A 20,686-nucleotide genomic window follows, 5' to 3' on the forward strand; every position below is an offset into this window, starting at 1 on the left:
CTATCGTCCAATTGCTCTTAACCTTCCTTTATATACAGATTTTGATGGTAGGTCATATGCTAATCCACAAGAGCTTTTCAGATCCCAAAATATCATCACATATGTCATTAAACATATTGTGCCCACCAATATATATTCCAACCATTGGTCAGTTCTGGGTACCTATTGGGCTTGCAAAACTGCTCCAATCCCCCCATATCTGGTACCTGAACTTAACCTTTTCGCAGTTGCACAGAATTATCATGTCTACGTGGCACTGGATTAAAGTGTGCACGCAGGACCGTGATTCACGATACTCAAACTGGATTTGTCCATGGAAGTATATTTGATCATATCTTTTCCTTTTGGGAAGCCTTAGACTTGGCAAGGCATAGTGGCCAGGACTTGGCTATGCATTAGAATTTTGTATCTTAGCCATTAGGGTAGGATTAGTGGATGTGTAGAGAACAGGACTCCTCGCCTTGTTCTGTGAGTATGCGTAAAAGTCAAATGATCTCCCCCATAACCAGTTAACATATGAGCTACACAAGCGCTTGAGGGCTCTGCAAGCTCAATATATATGTAGAAGCAACTGCAGCTCCACAACCAGCCGTAGCTGCACATCGTCTACTTCTGCCAGTACATTTATGATGTCCAAAGTAGCAAACAATCAACGTTCAACTCAGTGTCCATCTTTGCAGGACAGCAACAATAGCAGTCCTCGGCTTTGGCCTCCACAGAAAAATGACACAGAAAGGCAACGTCAATTGCACCGCAACGAGACTGTTTCGTGGCCATCTAAAGAGTGGATCAGCAAAAGACTAGCAGTGGCAAGAGCTTCAGCTCAGCATGAAGAAGATAACAACAGTGGCAGCTCCAAATGTTGTGCACCTTCACTCTCACTGAAGTGAGAGCGACACCATCTCACTTCCGGAATGATGCAACATAATAACCCGAAAAAAAAAATACCTCAACCTCCTTCAGAGGTGGTTCATTTGAGTGATAAAAGCAAAGAAATTTTTACCTTTTTCGAAGCAACTTGCATGGGCACTCAAAGCCTTCTACCAGGTGTTTCAACCACAGCTTGATTGAAGGGATCAGCATCAACAGGGTCAGCAATCATGCAGGAAGAGACAGGCCAAGGAGAAGAAGAAAGAATTTGATTTGGCAATGGACACTTCTAATGCTCTTTGCACGCAAACTGATTATTCAGCTAGCTTTGTGCAGGATGATTGGGCTTTTTTGGTTTGTAGTTATGATGCATCACAAGAAAACTTGTCTCTCAATGTTAATGAGAGAGAATATGATTGGGCTGTTTTGGTTTGCAGTTATGATGCATCACAAGAAAACTCGTCTCTCAATGTTAATGAGAAACAGGTTTATGGTATTTTTGGCAGTTGAGCATCCAGGCATATCAGCTCCAAGAGGGATTTGTTTAATTCATTGAGGGCTGTCCGAGGGGGCAAGAAAGTCACATGTGCAAATAACTCTGCTCATGGCATTGGTGAGATCATACTCACAGCTGTGCAAATGGTTCAGACCTATGCATTTCAGATGTACTTTATGTGCCAAGGATAAAGAACGTGTTGTGAGTCTCCTCTTTTGCCAAAAGTGGTTATGTGGTTAACTTTGAGGATGATAGATGCACAATGAGAGAGAGAGAGAGAGAGAGAGAGAGAGAGAGAGAGAGAGAGAAAGACTAGGTGATAGTCACTTCTTGGACTTTGTACCAGGGCATGTATCACTTGAACAGTTAAGATGCAATTTCAACTTTCAACGCTGAGTTAAAGACATCATTTGAGATATCACATCTGGGTCCCTTGCACTACTAGGCATACAGTTTGTGCAGACAGATAATGGCATTATGATGCTTCAATCCAAGTACATACAGAAGCTTGCATAATGTGCTTACCAAGGCATTTCCTCGAGGGAAGTTTGAAGCTTTCCGCAAAGCTTTAGGTTTACTCTCCTACAAAGAGTGATCTGGGTATCCTTCTCTCCCTTCCAAGCCCATTCTCTTAGATCCTACATAATTCTGCGAGCCATCTTTATCCTAGCAAAAGCCTCCAAGTGGCATATCAATAGAAGCAAGAATAAAAATTCACTCGTGACTCAGCATGCTGTCATGGGCATCGTTTTACGCCTATGCTTTTAACTTGTAAAGGCCTTTCATTCACTTGTGCAACTCGATCACTGGCAATAACGCTTAATCAAACACGAATGGAATTGACTTTTAAATATTCTTTGAACACTTACATCACATGAGCAAGCATTGAGCATCTAATACCTATCTGCTATATGAAATACAAGGCCAAAAATATGCAAGGTTAAGAAAATTGTCTGAAATTAATGCTACATCCTCAATATGCAACGTCCAGCTTCACGCTAGCTGATCTAAAAAGGCCCCCAATTCTGAGGACTAGCCTTGGTTGAGCAGCCTCAATGGCTAGCCGCCCCTTTTGAGGTGGTCTATTGAGACCAAACAATTTGAGAACACTTTGACAAGTTTGGTGCACTGCCAAATCGGCTACATGCTTGTATGGACCAACATTGGATCATTCATACCGTTACAGGAGATTTTCCCAGAAACAACGTATCCTTAGGATGTGGAGCAACAAGGGATGCACAAACCGTTCCAAATGGATCTAGAACAGCAAAGACATATGACTATTGCTGATGGTCCATGAATATGGAACAATTAATTCGACCAATTCAACGCCAACTGCTCAATGACCACCAAAAATTCATCATGACAAACCTCTATCTATAGAGGCTTCTTGAATTATTTTTTATTATTATTTTTTCATTTTTTTTTCGACTAGCCTTAGGCCCAAGATCCTCCAGTAGTTTACTGATTTTCCACCGCCCGTAGTCGCTTAATTATCCGCCCGTAGCAATGCTGCCGAGGAAGCACCAAGGGCGGTTCTTGAACCCAAGACCTCTTGGCCTAGGCAAACACTTTCACCACTTGAGCTTTCACCTCATTGGCAGAGGCTGCTTGTATTTTGCCATGAAAGATACCACTTTCTGTGAGTGTTGTTTGTATATAGCACAAGTTATACTGTCTTTTATACAGAGCTGCTTAGCACTTCTCTATATGGCACAAGCTATATATTATACACGAGTCTTTATTGTGCAGGTTCTCTCAGAGCATAGCATCACTTCAAGATGGAACCATGTAAAGGAAGAGGTATTAAATCTAGTAATCCAAGAGGCTTCCGTAAGACACCTCTTGCTGAGCAAGACCAGAGAGTAGTCAAACGATGCCACGAGGTGTCCTGTAACTCAGTAAGGTCAGAGAGAAACAGACCATTACCAGATCAACAACCGCAAAGTTAGTGTGATGCTGTTCTGAGGTCTAGGGCAATTGCTTCCTATAAATCTTTTCCTAAAAAAGAGAGTTCTACAAGGTATGGCAAGTAGTAGAAAGATTTTAAGTTAAATTGACTCCCTGCTGTAACCAATGAGCAAGCTGTTCATGCAAATACAAATGGAAGAAAGAAGAGGTTGTGACAACAAAACTTAGGACATCCACTTGATCATATTCCAGATAGAGGAGAGGGTATTGACTGGGTGATAGAATAGTCTATACAATAGATCTAAGTAGTCTTGGTCGTCTCTAGGCATCAAACTCTCTAAAAGAGGGGAGAAGAGAAGAAAAAACTTCTACTGGTCATTGCGGGACTCAGGTTAAAAGAGCACTTAAGCTTTCACAAAGTTCTAAGAAATGGCATGCCTTAGCATTTACCTTAAACTGCTCGAGTTCAACCATAGCAGAATCAAGTTCGTGTTTGTATCTCATGATCTCCTCCTTTGCTTGGCTCTTCTCTTGCAATAACTATTCAGAATGGGCAGCCAACGATTCAGCATTTACTCATAGCTTTGGCAACCCAACTTCATGTTCCACAAAAGAAGGCACAGCTTTCTAGAAGCTAACAAGCAGATCATACCTGCTGAATCATCTGGTCTGCTGAGTGTGGCTGACATGTACCATAATCAATATTTGTATCAAGGTCCCTTTGCACAAAGGTTTCTGTTGGATCCGTTCTTTGAACCTGCATAAGCTCCAGCTATGTAGCTTCCCTTTCTAACGATACCCTTAAAAAGATAAACGAACTTACGAATGGTGTACCTCAAAATGCTTTAGAATGGATGCATCTGCCTCCTGCCCTCCAAGGATTCTACTGCACTCTTGCAACTCAGGAATATTTGAAAGCAGGTTGCTTCCATTATTCGTGCCTGTTTCAGAATTCATTGGATGATTCTGAAAATTTTCTGTCATCTGCAGGCGATTGTCAAATTTCTTCTCAATAATAATTCGTAATTACCAAGCACTCAAGTAATACAAAATGAGAGATGAATGCCGGGTACGTGGAGGAGGGAGGAAGAGGGGGAGGTGGACCATTTGTACACGCCCATATAAAGCATGTAATTTGATACAATGCTTTCAATCAGAACAGAGAATGACATAAAATTAAAGCATTTATCAATCAATCATTCAGAAGTCAAGAATTCTTATGGAGCCCATCAGTATAGTAGGCAGCTTGGGGAGACACTAGTAGATTGACCCTGCTCATGAGTCAGCTCTCCGTGATTCCTAAAGTTGATGGCTGTATGGTGGTTGCTTGGCTCAATTTCTACATTGCGACCAGGGAATTGGGAGTGCTTCATGATAACAACCCTATTAAGGAATTCTCCTTTTTTGAGTATACAATCATGAACGCCAGGATATCAAAGCTTACATCCTTACAGCAGATTCCTACTCTCAGACTAAACTAGATTCTTAGAAGAGAATTGGGATTAGTCATACCAGATAGAAGAAGCATTGGTATCAGATTTGGCACACCTTTATAAGAATGCAGATTTTCCTTCTTCTGGTCGGTTCAGATTCGTCATGCCCTAGGTGATCAAGCTTTATTGTGTCAGTTCAGCATTGCATTTGGACTTGCAGAGACTCCAAAATGATATGGAGTTCTACTGCCCAGCTCATTCGCAGGCTGATGACAAACATTGTCTACATTACTTGAGGCTCTATTGTCTGGTAAGTCCAGTCCGGTTCATTATTTTTTTATGAGGGTATGAATACAAACCCTGCCCTCATGGTTCATAGAGGGTTGACCCACATTTGCACATCGGGACAGGTCCCCAACTTAATGTATCATCCCGTGGATTCCTTCTTGGAAATTACAGCCAGTATCACAGCATGGCAAATATAGAGATGTAGATGCACAGGGCTTTTGGTATGTAGAGTATTCGTGCCTAAATGCTGGGTTTACAGAGATAGAGATGCAGCAGAACCCAAACATAAGCACACACAAGTAGCCATTTATATCTATTATTTGTATTCTATACAATGAATAGGTTATTTGTATTCTGTACAATGAATAGGTTTACAGCTGAATTTTCAACTACAAAATGTTACTCAAAAGTGATCTCTGCCAAAATTGTAAACACAAATTATAAAGAATGAAGATATAACAGAGAGACACTCACTTGCACATCGTCACCATGCTCTAATTTTTGGAAGAGATTCAGCTGCTCCTGAAAATCATCCTTTTGTGTACAACCAATAAGTAAATAAAAGCAAGTACAGTAAGTCCTTAGGGTAGCTCTTGTTCTCTTTAACACAACATTCACTTGAATTTTTAGCTCTTTTTTGGTCAAAATATTTACATTCAATTATCAACAACAAATTGCTTCTCAACAATGTCTTTTAAAAATAGAGTTACCTCATTGACTGTGGGCATTTCAGGAGAATATTTCCTCTTTCTATCGGACACATGAGTTCTTGCACTGCGATCAGGCAGGGCACCAGCTTTATCATCAAGGTCTTTGTCATTGTTGTCACCATAACTTTCCTGCTGCTGCGGAGAAGCCACGTGAACTCCAGCAAGTTCTCTACTGTTTGATTCATCCTCCTCCAGTAAGCATTCAAATGGGGGTGGCAAAGGGAACTCCCTGTCTCTATTTTGCGGTATCCATCTCTCTTCTTTCAGAGGCTTGCTAACATCCTTTCAGCATTTTAAAAACACAGTTAGTATCAAAAAACTCAACCATCCAAGAAGACTAAGGGATGAAGCTAAATGCATCAGCTCACTAGCTATTTTGCATTCATTACCCTGAAGCTCCTCAGCTATTTTACATCAACACATTGAAAAAAGCCACCATACCTAAAATCTTTTTGATAGCTATGCTGCTAAAGTATAAGGAGACCAATGTATAATCATCAGCCTATGGATTAAAGACTAAATTCATTTCAAATATTTTGGGTTTGTTTGAATGTGTTCAGGATTTAAGGGGTGCAGCCCCGTACACTCTCTTCGGGGGTAGTAGATCATGTTTGGCAGGCCACACCATCTCAGATGGGGTTAAAAATCCCACCATCGTCATAGGCTTATTGTGAGGAATATGAGTAGTCCAAGGTAAATTGTATGGGCCAACTCCATGTTGTACAAGTTGGCCCACATAACTTATCCACCTGGGGCTTAAGCTTGTTTGAACTTTGCAAACAACAATGGAATGAACATAAACAACTTTGCACTTATTATCCTGATATGTTGAGAGGCCACGATGACAATAGCAAAAATATCTCTTCAAGAATTTCATTTTAACAAAATCACCCTCCCTTTGTTTATGAGAAATAAGTGAGAAGGAATATTTACTGACCTCATCTAGTGTATTTCCGTTTGTTACACGCGGGCACCAGGTTTCCCGTCGAGCGTTCTGCATTTGAGATTTTAAAAATGTGTCAATATAAAACTTCTGCTCCCCAAAAAAAAATCCTACTGAGGGGCATGTAAGCATTCCAAACAACTACTCTGACACCTTCTTTGTGCGTTTTTCGAAGTCCCGGTCATCAATCGTAGAGTTCAGAACCAATGTGCTTAGATTTTCAATCTTTTGAGCTTGCTTCCGTTCCCGCTCGGCATGAGCCCTCTTCTCCTCTTGCAGCTCAAGAGCGATCCTCTCTCTCTCATACTCACTCTGATGCAGAATACACATGGGTCAAGGTTTAAGAAAATAGGCATGAGGAAGCAAACATGGCATTATCCGATAGCATAAAGCATACCTTCAATAGAGTATTTCTAAGGGTCAAAATTTCCTCCTCAAAATGCTCCGAATGAGACTCCTGTGATTATATATCACAAAAAAAAAAACCACTGAATCACGTGTGTTAGGGCACCATCAAACAAACTTTCGCAAAACACATGTTGCATGTGCAGACACAAACTCACATGCGCACTCACCCACATGCACGCATGCTCACACAAACTCACCGACCCACATCTAAACACCACATGATCGCATAAGGAGTAATAAGTTACTTTGAGCTTGCATCGTAGCTCCTCGATCTCCTTTTTCTGTCTCTTGAGCAAGGCTGCGTCGGTAAGAATCTGCCAAAACCCCTCAAAGGTAAACACCATAAAACTGCAATTTTTTTTCGAGGCCACGGGTGATATATTTTCCAACTCACCTCATTCACTTGGGCACAGTTTGTCACCCGGATGGCTCTACTTGCAAACAGAAGCGTTCCTCTTGATTCATCAACATGGACCTGACATAACACAATTTGGTTTACAAGAGTGAGTTTGTGCAATTTTTCATATACGTGACCACACACACATATGCCTAGATAGTAGAAACACAAAAGCAGTCGTAAACACAAGGTGGTAAACAAGATAATTTGCCTAGCCTTCAACATGCCCTGCCCCTTGCCCCTCATCTTCCCTTCGTAATTTACTCCTCCAAACCTTTTTTTGGCTCAACCTACTCCTTTTTCCCAACTGCAAATCAATGACTTCTTTCAAAAGCTTTGAAATCAGTGTTACCATGGAAGGCGTAATGTTACAAATGACAGCCGTCCTGGCGTTTCCTCCCAATGCTGGCTGCAAAATTCGAGTAAGCTTACTATCTCGATAAGGAACATGGCCCCTGCAAATAAATTGAACTCCGTGTGTGTAAAACACCATACATGCAGCATGATTAACAACACTTTGCATCATCTAAACACTCCTTTTTCTGTGAGCATAACTGACCCTTGGTTCTGAATGCCCTCACTCAGTTTGTTGATGACAGTTCCCAAGACCATTAAACTCTTATTGATATGTGTGCCTTCCTTCAGGCGGGTGCCTTCTGCTCCAGTTTTTGCAACACGCTCAGAACCCGCTAGATCTACCAGATTCTGATACCATAAATGTTCAAAAGTTGAAGCAAACAGCTTAACATTTCATAATCTTGTACACAAATTCTCCAGGGGACCAGGACAAGAAAATAGTACGCTTAAAAGATATATACCAGAACTGAAACCCTGACAGCATCACACGAGAATCCCAAAGAGTCATCTTGGCTTTTATCCCTGCTTTCAATAACCTGGAAAAACATGATGGTCTTGCACCATAAATTTGCATGCCGGTGGCCAAGCATCGAGCATCGATACCATTACAAAGACTACTGTTGCCATCAAATAGACCCATATTTACCATTCGGAAAATGGTGTGAGATCTGCTGCTGTGGACATTCATATTTGTTTCACCAATGTGTCGATGGGCTGCAAAGTTACCACCCAAAAAATGTAGAACTGTCAACTTTCAAACCAGAAATCTTGTAATCTTTCGTGCCAAATATAAGTGCATTCACAAGATAACAGGGCAAACAAAATAACCTATCAGAAGTTGTTCTATGCATACATACATAGGCTGCATGTGCAGACATACATGCATATACATATTATAGTATACATATGTTAAATGGATATATCTAGTCTATAATCATTTAAAATGTTTATTTATATTTATTTGCATTTTATTATTTTTTAAATATTATTTTTTACCCGGGAAAGAGATCCTTCTATTAGTTATCAAGAAAAACAGCCATAATGGCTATATTACAAACTCAGCTCCATAGAGGGAAACGAGAGTTAAGAAACAGAAAAAAGGGGGGAAGGATGCTCTTCTCCTCCGGCTGGCCACTCTAGGAGGAGAAGGCTATCTCATACAATGGGAGGAAGGTGGTCTATAGTGCCAAGTGGGCTCACCACTATTAGCGAGAAAGCAAACGTGACGTCAAATGCTCAGAAAAGCCTCACGGCACTTCCGCATATAGTGAGCCACCCTGAAGTTTCCCCCACTGTCCACGGAGAGTGTGAATGATATCAAGCTAGATGCTCCAAATGGACACCACTAGCGGGGTGCAAGTGCCCTCGATAGCCTCGCTACAACGAGCTCTCCAAACGTGCCGCGCTGCAATACTGCTACAAATCTCCCATCTCTAGCTACTGAGGTCCAATGATAAGTGGATGGAGCTAGAACTGGCATTGCAAATATACAAAGATGAGAGACAGTTAGAGAAACTCCCCCATCCTCCTCCTCATCTGCCATGGCCGCCTCGGCCTCAGTTGCCCAACCAACTATGCCCCAAGAAATTGTTGGAGAAAAGGCCCAGTTCATAGTGAAAATGCGGAGAATCCGCTACCAAACGTACGATCCTTCAGGCAACCCCAAAGGCAATGACGCCGAGACTCCTGGTGGCCACACCTTGAACAGATTGCTGGCCTACCTCCTATGGCCAGCCAAGTGCCAAGTGCCACGCTCTGACGTGCCACCTGCCATAGAAAGAAAATGTGATCTTTCACGGCCGAAAACTGTCCCACAGCCTCTTCTGGAAATCTAAGAGAAACTGGGGAGGGAGGCCCTACGACTGCCAATGCCATGCTACTGTTGGAGTGCCCTCGATCTCTGGCATCTGAATCATGCGGCCGAGCCGTGCAGTGTAACCAAAGAAAGGGGTGCCAGGAGCCTCCTCACTGTCATAGGGATCATGCCATGTCCACGCCATGTCCACTCCCCCGGGTCCCATTGGACAGAGGGTGACCCTACCAAATCCACAAATGCCAAAATCTCTCTCTAGCCACCTTCGCCAATGGAGGGTCTATCTACCACTCATGCGCATGGAAACCACTCACCCTCAACAAGCTACATCCACTGAAATCTCTCTCAAGTCTACTACGAGGTTCCATAGAGAAGGTGAGTAAGGCGGAGCTCTCATCAGCGCCATGGACGGCCAAAGGTATGTCATGTCTGGTAAACACTCCCAACCACTAAGGAGGGGGAGGGTCCCGGATCGGGACGCGGGGTCTATGAGACCAAACACCTTGGATTGGCAGTATGGAACTGCAATGGCATGCTGTGATCGAATCCAGGAGGCTTGAGCGAGATTCTCACAGGCAGAGATGTCATTTTTTTTTTACAGACTCATCAGAGCCCTGAGAGGGGCTTACCGTACATAGTCGGGTATGAGTGGGAGTCAGCTTTTCGAGGCGAGACCCGCACATCAGGAGGAGTACGTGGCTCTGGGGGGGTAGCTGTCCTTTTTAGATCCCATCTCCGACAGATTCTCAGCATCGTCTGGAAGGACGAGGATGCACCATATCTTTGGGTGCGGCTACAGCTTAGCAGTGACAAAGTCATCCACATTGCTGTGTGTTATTTTGCACCACGCCACTCCCCTTACGCCGCACAGCATGGCCAATCACCGTACTTACCATTATATGAGGATATCATGGAGTTCTCACAGCTGGGGGAAGTCCTCCTACTCGGGGATTTCAACCCAAGACCGAAAGTCAGCAAGTCCCACTACTATATCTAGACGAGCCTATCAGACTACAGGAGCTGGACATCACTCACACAGGGCTGCAGCGATCATCACAGGACCGTGAGGAGGTCACAATGTCCGGGAGATATTTCTTAGAGCTCGGAGCTGCACATGGTCTCGTTATCTATAATGGGATTTCCCGATGGCCCTCCTCCGGCGCCCTCACCTCCTTCCCTCGCTCAGGAGGTACTAGCAATATGGACTACCTTATGGGATCTCCGGCTTTGGCACACCTTATCCCCGACTTCTCCATTCGCCACCCCCTTTTGAAGCTGACCATGCCTACCTCTCTTTCACTCTTACCTGCACACCACCCGTCCCTCCACCACCTCCCCCCATCTCACATTACACTCACGTCCTCTTTGATCACGAGCTTGACCTTGTTTACTCCAACCACATCTACCGCCAACTCCAGGATGTGGAACCTACTGTCCCCCTATCCACCCTCACAACACAACTCACCACCATACTCCACACATCCGCCACAGCTTCTTTCATATGCACGCAGCGGTCTACCGCCAAGCCACCTTGTGGTTCCATGCCCCAGAACTGTTGGTATGATGCCGAATGTCGGGCCACACGCTCCCGTCTTAAGCATGAGGTACGGATTAGGCAAATCACGATGCGGCAAGCGCAACAGATTTCTCAACGGCTCACCCGACGCAAGAAATGGGAGTTCTATGCTCGGAAAGAGGATGAGTTATACCGACTTTTCTTAGGGCCGAACTACAAAGAGGCATGGAGGAAACTCCGAGAACATCGCCCTCCCACACCTATCACCCAGACACATGGCACTCCTATGCACGCTCCCTCTATCATATCCCCCATCAGCCACCCCTACCCCCACCACCAGACCCCCGCCCCACCACCTCCACCTTCTTCACAAAGGGCATGGTCCTCAAGGCCATTCGTAGACTACGCAATGGGCGAGCCCAAGATCATGAGGAACTCACTGCCGAGTACATCTCGCATGCCCATGATACCCTAGCGCCCTACTAGCCTACATGTTCAATACAGCCCTCTGTGAAGGATTTCCACCCTCTTGGTCCACCAACACCATCACCCCCATCCTCAAACCCGGAGATCCACTTGATCCTAATAACTACAGGACGATCATGATTGGCCACACATTGGCAAGGCTCTATGGATCAATGCTAGAGGTGGAGCTCAGTTCATTTGCAGAGAGCCACGGATGCAGAGCCTCAAGACAGGCTGGCTTTCGGAGGAGCTACTCTACCCTTGACCACATCTTCACCCTCCGTGCCATCATCGAGGAGGGTAGAGCACGACACCAGAGGATTTACTGCTGCTTTGTGGATTTCCGCAAAGCTTTTGATACTGTACCCCGAGCCCGCCTCTTACACCGTCTACAGGAGATCCGAGTCCCATCTGACATGGTTTGGAGCATCATCGCCCTCTATGAGTCCATCACCGGACGAGTGAGAGCCCCAGGAGGTACATCACAGGAGATTTCCAACACCATTGGGGTGAAACAAGGCTGCCCTCTATCACCCACTCTTTTCGGCCTCTACATTGACGAGATCTCGAGCTTCATTGATGGATTAGGCGGGGCTGGTCCCACACTGGCAGGCATATTGATCCCCATACTACTTTATGTAGATGAGATCGTCCTCCTCTCAGACTCAGCCGAAGGGCTTCAGAGACAGTTGGATGCCTTACATGACTTTTGCACTCAGCGGGACCTCTCTGTTAACCTTGGTAAAACCAAGGAAATGGTCTTCAATACCTCCCGCCCCATCACATCCAGATTGAGCTTCACATATAGAGGGGATCCTGTGGAGATTGTCTCATCTTATGTCTACCTTGGTGTCACTTCAATGGCCCACGCTTTAGCATGCTTCCCGCAGCACATGCCAGAGTGACGCGGGGATATGCGGCCTTGAGCTTACTTGAGCGGCAGTGCTTCCAAGCACATTTCCAGGAGCCCAGGACGAAGGGCTGGCTTTTTGACACCCTCGTCACACCAGCCTTGATGTATGGAGCAGCTTTCTGTGGGCCAGATTTATCCGATGATGATTGGCAGCGAGTTGAGAGGCCCCGGGTCATGATGTTCTCCCATATGATCCGCAGCAAACCGTCAGTCCCACACTAGATTATCCAGGCAGAGTTTGCTGCAGCCCCGATGGTAGTGGAGGCACTCTTCCAGACAGTCACGTACCTTCATCGCATCAGTCACATGGATCCCCACAGGTACCCAAGGCTTGCCCTGGAGTCCTCCACACAGCTAGTACTTGAGGGGCACTCTGGGGTATGGTATGCACTGGTTTCCACTTGGTGCTCAGTATACGGGCTCTGCATGGACCGCCTACCCCCCCTTCAGTACAGTTTGGACTCCCCTTTTTTTCGATTGTCTCACGAGGATACCAACCGGGTTATCCGATCAGATCTTCTTAGCCTCTACACACATTGCACATGGATCACACCCCCGGATCTCCCCACGAAGATGCACTTTTACAGAGACCACTTCCTCACACTTACTGAGGATGGATTCATCCAACAGCCGGGCTACTTGAGTGTTCACATGTCCCATGCCATCCGGACTGCGATTGGCCAGATAAGGGTTTCTTCCCACCGCCTCAGAGTGGAGACGGGTAGAGCTGAGCGCATCTTCAAAGCCGGGAAGCTCGTACGGACACCTAGAGAGGAGAGGATCTGCCGACTATGCCACACAGAGGTTGAGACAGAGGAGCATTACATATGCCGCTGCCCAGTATACTATGAGATATGCAGGGGGTTTCACTGTCTATTTCGTGAGGGATTCGGTCCACTCTCCAAGATCATTGACTTCAAGGACCAGCGTTGCCTGGGCCTCTTCCTGCTTGAGCTCCGCAGACACAGGGACACCTTCTTGAGACACAGGCCCCAGCCACCCCGCCCCCTCCCTCGACAACCAACCATCACCGGTTTCTTCAAGACCCAATAGGCGAAGGAAACCGACATAGTGGATCTTGTGGACCCTCCACGAGCTGCTCTGGACCTACCTCGCCCAAGAGGAGTTACCTCGGACCGAGCATCTGCACTCCAGCGTGCCCGCCGACGCCCTCGACCCCCCCATCGGCCACAATCACCTCATCAGCTCCAGATCCAAGACATGCTCTACCACCATCGAGCTACCTTTCCACGTGACATAGCTGAGGGAGACCTCTCGGCCATACTCGTCAACCCCATGCTTGACATTTTGGAGAGTGGTATACCATCTACTCGGAGCTGATGTTGCTCCCATGTTTTTATGTTCTTAGTTTTCCATGACAAGTTTCCATGGGGACAGTTTTGTATCACCCCAATGAGAGAGCTAATGCCATGGACATTATTGTACCACTTTGGTCTCATAGGCCCATTGGGTCTTTAGTAGACGCATAATATATCTTTTTTCTTTCTTTCTCCCCTACTGTGCAAGTCTCTCTCCCCCATTATGGTACTAGTTGGAGCTAGACAGATCTACATTGCATTCTTGTATACCCTACGCATATAGGTTGCATAATGAGCCTCTAGCAGTAGTGCTCCATCCATCACACCCCCCCACTAGCTCAGTACTTTCATAGTTTATTTCATGTTCATTTTGTCCTTTTTTCCTGGACATCCAGAGGACATCGACAATTGTACATTGATTTGTCTCATAGGTCGAGTTCGGCCTCTAGTAGACGTTAATACCTCTCTCTCTCTCTCTCTCTCTCTCTCTCTCTCTCTCTCTCTCTCTCTCTCTCTCTCTCTCTCTCTCTCTCTCTCTCTCAGACCAAAACTGATGGCCTATGAGACCAAAACTGAGAGTACATCTGATGTTGGTGTCTCATCAAAGAGAACAATCAAACAGAGAGAGAGAGAGAGAGAGAGGAGTTGGAGACATACCCACAGCCTCAACGAGCCACACATTCTCGAGTGCCAGACCCCCCACCAAACCCCACTCTAGTGTGACTCTAGACCGAGCCATGGCACTACAGCGAGCGCATCGTCCTAGACTCCCTAGACTTGCTAGCAACACAGACATCAGCACCAGCTTGAGGAGATCCTAGAGAGGTACAAAGCCACCTTCCCATACCCAGCGGATCTGCACAACCTTCTATAGGCTAATCCCATGCTCAATATCCTTGATGGCCCTCTGCTCCTACCAAGGGCTTACCTCCATAGGTTGTATGATGATGATGGTCCCACTTTGTATCTTTGTTTTCTTTTGTGCCATGATGAGATTACATGGACACTATTGTATCACTTGTTGGTCTCATAGACCCACTAGGTCTTTTGAAGACGTTAAATATAACCTTCTTTCTTTCTTTATCAACCTATGCGAGACATTATGGGATGAGTCTATCTCAGCTGCTTATAAACATCAAGCGTGAGGTCATAGTTCACGGAAAATTTAATTGTCACAGGAGAGCTTGTTGCACTTTAAGATTGGATATTCTATTAGGATTCAGTTGTTCGATGAGAGTTGAATTTGACAGTAAGCAACTGGATGTTTATAGCAAGGCCTACAAGAGGAGTCTTACACTGGTCTAGGTAAGAGGCTGCAGACTTGAGTAGATGCTATGGATGGATGTTCAGATACGAGGATTCTCTTACATAGGCTTGTCTTTTTATGCATTCACGAGGATGTGAATTGAATAGGAGGATATATCTCGACAGGCCTAGGGTTAGGGACAAAGGTTAGGGATGTGGACTAACCAAGTTCAAGGTTAGGGCTTAGCTGGGGCATGGGGACTTGGAGGGTTCACACGTGGGAAGAGCATTAGTAGGATGAAATCAAGATTGGCTAAAAGCTTATAATTAATAGCCTAGGGCTAAGAATGGCTAAAAGCTTATAAATAAAGCAAGAGAGCTTGGGGTATGTATCTTCGTCAATGTGTGGAGCTCCTCTTACCAGCAATGATTAATTCAAGCACCATAATTTTGGTGTGAACATGGTGGTATCTTTCATCCTTGACTTTGCACGGATAAGATTGACCCTATAGTTGACCTAAGGTTTTACCTTGGTATTCAGAGAGAAATTCGGTTGCTTCAAGAGTGGGTTGTAGGGGGGGGGGGGGGGGGGGGGGGGGGGGGCAGGCACGGGAAGTTGGCCATTCCACCTATGTCCCTTTCTTGCTTTCCCACACATCCATAATGCGGAGAAACCATGGTTTTCTTGCAAAAACAGCCCGTATGAGAGTTAATATATTGTCAATCTTCCATGCCTCGGATTCGATGCTCTGATACCAATAAAAGGTCTCCACAGACCAAGCCCAAGGATCATCAGACTTAGAACCGAAACCCTAATGAGGTTTCATAGATCCAACATCATAGGCATCGCATGATCACGATAGATGCAACTCACCACTTAACCGTAGATTCAATGCCTCGAACCACCCCGAGCCTAAGGTCTAATTGTCACAAGGGCCATGAGGTATTGCACGCCCTTGCTAGCCCTCGTGTCTAATGTGTGGATACCTCAATAACTTACAATTGCCCCCAAGGTCACTCATAAAGCAATAACCTGGCTATTATTGGCCTTGCTTTATTTATAAGCTTACGTGCTTGGTTTATAAGCTTTTAGCCATTATTAACCCTAGGCTATTACTTATAAGCTCTTAGCCAATCTAGACCTCATTGTGCTAGCACCCTTAGCTCACGTGTGAACCCTCCAAGTCCCCACACTCCAGCTAACCCCAGCCAAGCCCTAACCCTAAGCTAGGTTAGTCCGCGTCCCTAGCCCTAACCCTAACCCTAGGCCTGTTGCGACATTACAGCTATGCTGGCCATAATCTTACTAAAACTTTGCACAGAATTGAAGATCTCAATAAGCACCTTTATCTTGGAGGAAGGTCTCTTTGTCCCATCAAATCCTCACAGCATGCATACATGCCATCAAGTTATACCCAAAGCATGGGTAAAATTGTAAATAACAGGTTATATGAAGAGGGTTGGCAAAAGAAGTGAGCACTTCACTTACTTTCAACAAAAAATGCAGCTATCATGAGGACTACAGATGTAAACAAATGGTGGGTAGGTATTCAACTCATACATCTCTAGGTTGTCATGCAATCTCTAAAAGCATGCTGAAGATTGTACTCACAAGCATGTCAAGCATATTCATGTGATTAACTAGGTTGTCAAAACGAGCAGGCTGTAAATGCCATACAAAAAGTCTGTTGTACAATGCTGCCTAGAAGGGGCGTGAGTTCAACACATTGATTTATGGTTATATTTGTCTTATGTATTAAGTATTATATTTATATTTCAGAACTCGAGCCCCCATGTTCATTAACAAAGACTAAGCAAGCAACTTTTCAAGCAATTCACTGTACCTTCTCCAAATTCCATCAGCTGAAGAACCTGCTCAGGACTCGCAACAATCTCCTCCCTTAGACCTGCCACAAAGATCCCACGCTGTCCAAAGAGATGGCAAGTATCAATCTCTCACCAATGCACTATAAATTTTAACAAGAACCAGAAGAGGGGAAAAAAGATGTTGAATCATCTTCAGGAAGTATTGGAATAAGCAAAAACATGATGCCTACACCCTTAAGGTTTGGAAACATCAGGGAAGAAGCTCTGAGCTTATATGAGTATACCTCCACACTCTCATGCACTTGCAATTTTGTCTGCTCTGGAGCAAGAAGGTCATTGATCTCCTCATTGTATATTTCCATGTAAGACATTCGAAGCAGAAATTCTCTGTCAACTGCCTGCATCAAGCAAATACACAGGGTATTAGAGGAGCAAGTTGAATTTCGAAATTGGTGCTGCATAAATGACTTGTCTGCTATATATCCTTCTCTGATAAAGCAATGTTTTGATGCTATTGTAGCCTTTCCTGGAAACCAAATAAGAGTTCATATATAAAGCCACTATAGCATCATAAAGAATGCTGAGAGGAAGAAAAAGTGAGATTTAGATGTGATATCTAAGTCAGTTAAGAGTGAAACAATGCAATAGCATATGTTTCAAAGGTACCATATCTTGATTAACGTTAAGCAAGAGAGATCAACTCTAATCCTACTGTTTAGCAAACACACAGCGACAAGAGATGTAACTCTAATCTACTGTATATTCCAAATCATGAATATGCACAATGGCTTTTGGATCTAGACTTAGATCTGGTTCATGCATGCTAACCTACTGTGCATACAAAAGCAGTCTTGCTTATTCCACAGCTTGGTCGTGCTCTCCAGATGCTTGCATTCTTGCCTTGGGCTGCGTCTATGCGGGGATTCTTGCCAACACTTGAGAGATACCTCCTTGAGGGATCTGATGGTAAGTCGTTTTCAGATCAGCCATCCATTTTCAATAACATCATCAAAGATACCATTTTGTATCCAACTTGTGTCCCAACCATTAGGCCATCTCCCACCAAATCAGACCATATTCTGCCCCTACTCTTGCCTAAGAGTAAGCTGATACTGAGATCCATATCAATGTGGTACTCACATATGTGATGCACATGACAGAAGTCAAAGCCAGATACTTGAAAAGCAGCCTACGAGCTTCATCCTTTACCAATTCCAGAGTTTCCATGGGAGGATATTTCTATGGACTCTATAGTTGGATTGCTGAGGAGCCAAAGATTCCAGAATGATTGTATCCTCACAATCGATGACCGGCTGAGTAAGTAGACCCCCTTGAGGGTTAAATGCAGATACCTTGGAGGGCTAGGCTTTTCATCTGGGAGGTGTTCCGCTTACATGGACTTCCAAAGAGGATTGTCTCAGGCAAAGATCCAAAGTTCACTGAAGGCGCTTTGGAGGGCTTTATTTGGGAACAAAGTTGCAATTTATAGAGGAATCTTCAAGGATTCTCAATGCCAAGCTGCATTTGGAGCTCCCCCCAACTGCGCACCTACCATCGCTCACCTCCCTCTCCTCACTGCACTTCGCGCTTCCCACCCTTCGCAACCCCCCCCGCACACACGCACGGGTCGCTGCTGCCTTTCTTTTCACTTCATGTGTGCACCCCCCGTCCTCCTGCCTTCTCTTTTTTCTTCTTTCTCGCTGCCAATGGAACCTTTTCTCCCACCCAGCCTTAGCCCCGGCTTCATCCGAACCCCCCTCCCCCTTTCAGCCTCGCCAGAGCGCTCCCGCCGCCCGCTGCCTGACCGGGAGAGGAATGGAGTTTACAAACTTTCAGCACTCTCTCTCCCAGGTCCTCAATTTGTGATGAGTGGCAGTCTGGTAATGGCCACATAAGTGTGGATACGCTACAGGTGCAGGCTTTCCAAGACCAAATGGTGGATGGCTTGCCAAATGATGGCAGCAGTTGGCAGGAACCCTCCAGTACAGATGTTGGTAGTTCTTGTGTTCGTCAATCAGAGGAAATTCTACAGGTAACCTATGCTCTGATGTCTCGTAGCATTCGGGACAAAGAAACTCCTGTAGATGAGGAAGTTCTTTCCACGGGGACCTATTGGAAAGCCAAGCAGGGCAGCTGATTACTTGCAGGTGGAGGTGGATGTTGCACATTCTCCAAGCTTTGTGGTTCCGGATTCAAAGGGGGTTGGTTACAGGTTTCCAAAGGCCTTGAGTGGTCTTCAGCAAGTTTCCAGGACTTGGCATCCCACCGTAATAGGTGTTGATCCCTGTGAGCAGTATGATGCCTCTTTGACTCGGAAGCAAAATGGTTCATTGATTTGGTTGATGCATACCAGATTGGACGAGAGCTTCCTGATGAGGCTGTTGAGCTCATGTTTGTGGTGGACTCTTTGGGAGGCAGGATTGCGTATCTTGTGGTTTTTGCAGCATGCAAAGGATCTTGGACTCTTTTACACAGAAGGGGGATTGATGGATGGAGTCAGACTCCACGGAGGGAGTGACTCGGATTGGGGAGGAGAGCTAGACACGAGGACCTTGACATCAAGCTACAGTTTTTCCCTTGGCTCAAGAGCAGTTTTATGGAGCAGTAAGAGGCAGCCATCTTTTGCCTTGTCGTCGACAAAGGCAGAGTACCGGGCTACTTGTGGTGTTGCTTACGAGGTGGTGAGGTTGCAAAGGTTACTTGACAGGATTGGGTTTCCACTGGAGGAACCCATGGTCATCTAGAGGCATTTTGTTCGTGAAAAGATCGTTGCTGATGACATCTTGCTAGTGATGGAGGACAGTGCGGTGGACCTCTTCACGAAGTCTCTACCTCAAGCTATGCTCCGGGGGCACTCTAGCTCCCTGGGGTTGGTTCCACATCCAAGAGATGGGGTGTTAGAAGTCATCTCTTGTCTCTGTATAATTACACCAGGGCCTCTGTTGTGGGTGTGCCCGCCCGGATTAGGTGTTTTCTCATTTTTCCCCACTCTCCATATTTTTCCCTATTTTTTCTGCTGTGGGAGGCTGTGTTGTGCATGTCGGCTACCTCTGTATGCTGGCCGACTGCAAGATAGTGTGCTCTGACACTCGCCGACTGCTCCCTGTCTCTCTCTACTACTGGCTGACTTCACATGTGCTGGCCGACTTGAGATGCAGCAGTTGGGTGTCCATCAGCATGCTGTCGGCTGTACTACTGCTGGCCGACTGCACATGTGGGGCCATATAAAATGGCCCCATGGCCCCCCAGTTGTTGTATTAGGTTTTCGGGATTTTCTTGTGTATATAGAACAGAGTTACACGCCTCTCTCTCTCCTTCTCCATTGCTGTATTTTTCTGCAGTGCACTTGCTCTTGTGTTCCCAGATTTTGTCATCATCTCTGCTGCATATTCTGACAAAAAGATCCATTCAAGATAATGATTCTAAGTCATGTGATCTTCAAGCTGGAGTTACTGAGCAGTTGGAAGATGCATCCAATGTTCCATTGGAGGTATCATGGACCAGAGCATAGTTGCATGCAAGCAATGGAAAGGGACATAACGGAACAACCTAAAACTAGGAAACGGCACCTCTTTAACATTATATAGTAGACATAAATAGAAATGTTTAAAAATGTCAAGAGAAATAGAAGAGAAACTTGAGATAGATCATAATTTAGAAGAGAGAACAAGAAAATTGGAAAAAACCGAAACTCAACGAATGAAAAGTTGGGAAAAAACTTTAGGTAAGATACGAAATGGCAAACAGAAAACAGCGCCTAGGGAGAAACGGAGTT

General features: G+C 45.2%; 1 protein-coding gene across 5 annotated transcripts in view; it reads right to left on the bottom strand.

Annotated features, from left to right (window-relative positions):
- The window catches only part of LOC147638594 (uncharacterized), a 108,139-nt gene that overhangs the window by 62,897 nt on the left and 24,556 nt on the right, over positions 1-20,686 (bottom strand). For all 5 annotated transcript variants that reach the window (XM_086798511.1, XM_086798513.1, XM_086798514.1 and 2 more), the window contains exons 5-20: positions 17,196-17,309; positions 16,929-17,010; positions 8,460-8,527; positions 8,275-8,349; positions 8,016-8,161; positions 7,809-7,911; positions 7,454-7,534; positions 7,305-7,373; positions 7,049-7,108; positions 6,805-6,963; positions 6,646-6,702; positions 5,709-5,990; positions 5,473-5,532; positions 4,112-4,261; positions 3,930-4,034; positions 3,728-3,817 (exon numbers count right to left, since the gene is read on the bottom strand). In XM_086798511.1, coding sequence (XP_086654637.1) covers positions 3,728-3,817; positions 3,930-4,034; positions 4,112-4,261; positions 5,473-5,532; positions 5,709-5,990; positions 6,646-6,702; positions 6,805-6,963; positions 7,049-7,108; positions 7,305-7,373; positions 7,454-7,534; positions 7,809-7,911; positions 8,016-8,161; positions 8,275-8,349; positions 8,460-8,527; positions 16,929-17,010; positions 17,196-17,309 — 1,701 coding nt within the window. The remainder of the gene's footprint in view (positions 1-3,727; positions 3,818-3,929; positions 4,035-4,111; positions 4,262-5,472; positions 5,533-5,708; positions 5,991-6,645; positions 6,703-6,804; positions 6,964-7,048; positions 7,109-7,304; positions 7,374-7,453; positions 7,535-7,808; positions 7,912-8,015; positions 8,162-8,274; positions 8,350-8,459; positions 8,528-16,928; positions 17,011-17,195; positions 17,310-20,686) is intronic.

This window comes from Cibotium barometz, chromosome 5 (assembly GCF_041138505.1).
Source record: "Cibotium barometz isolate CiBa-2024 chromosome 5, ASM4113850v1, whole genome shotgun sequence".
NCBI lineage: Eukaryota > Viridiplantae > Streptophyta > Polypodiopsida > Cyatheales > Cibotiaceae > Cibotium > Cibotium barometz.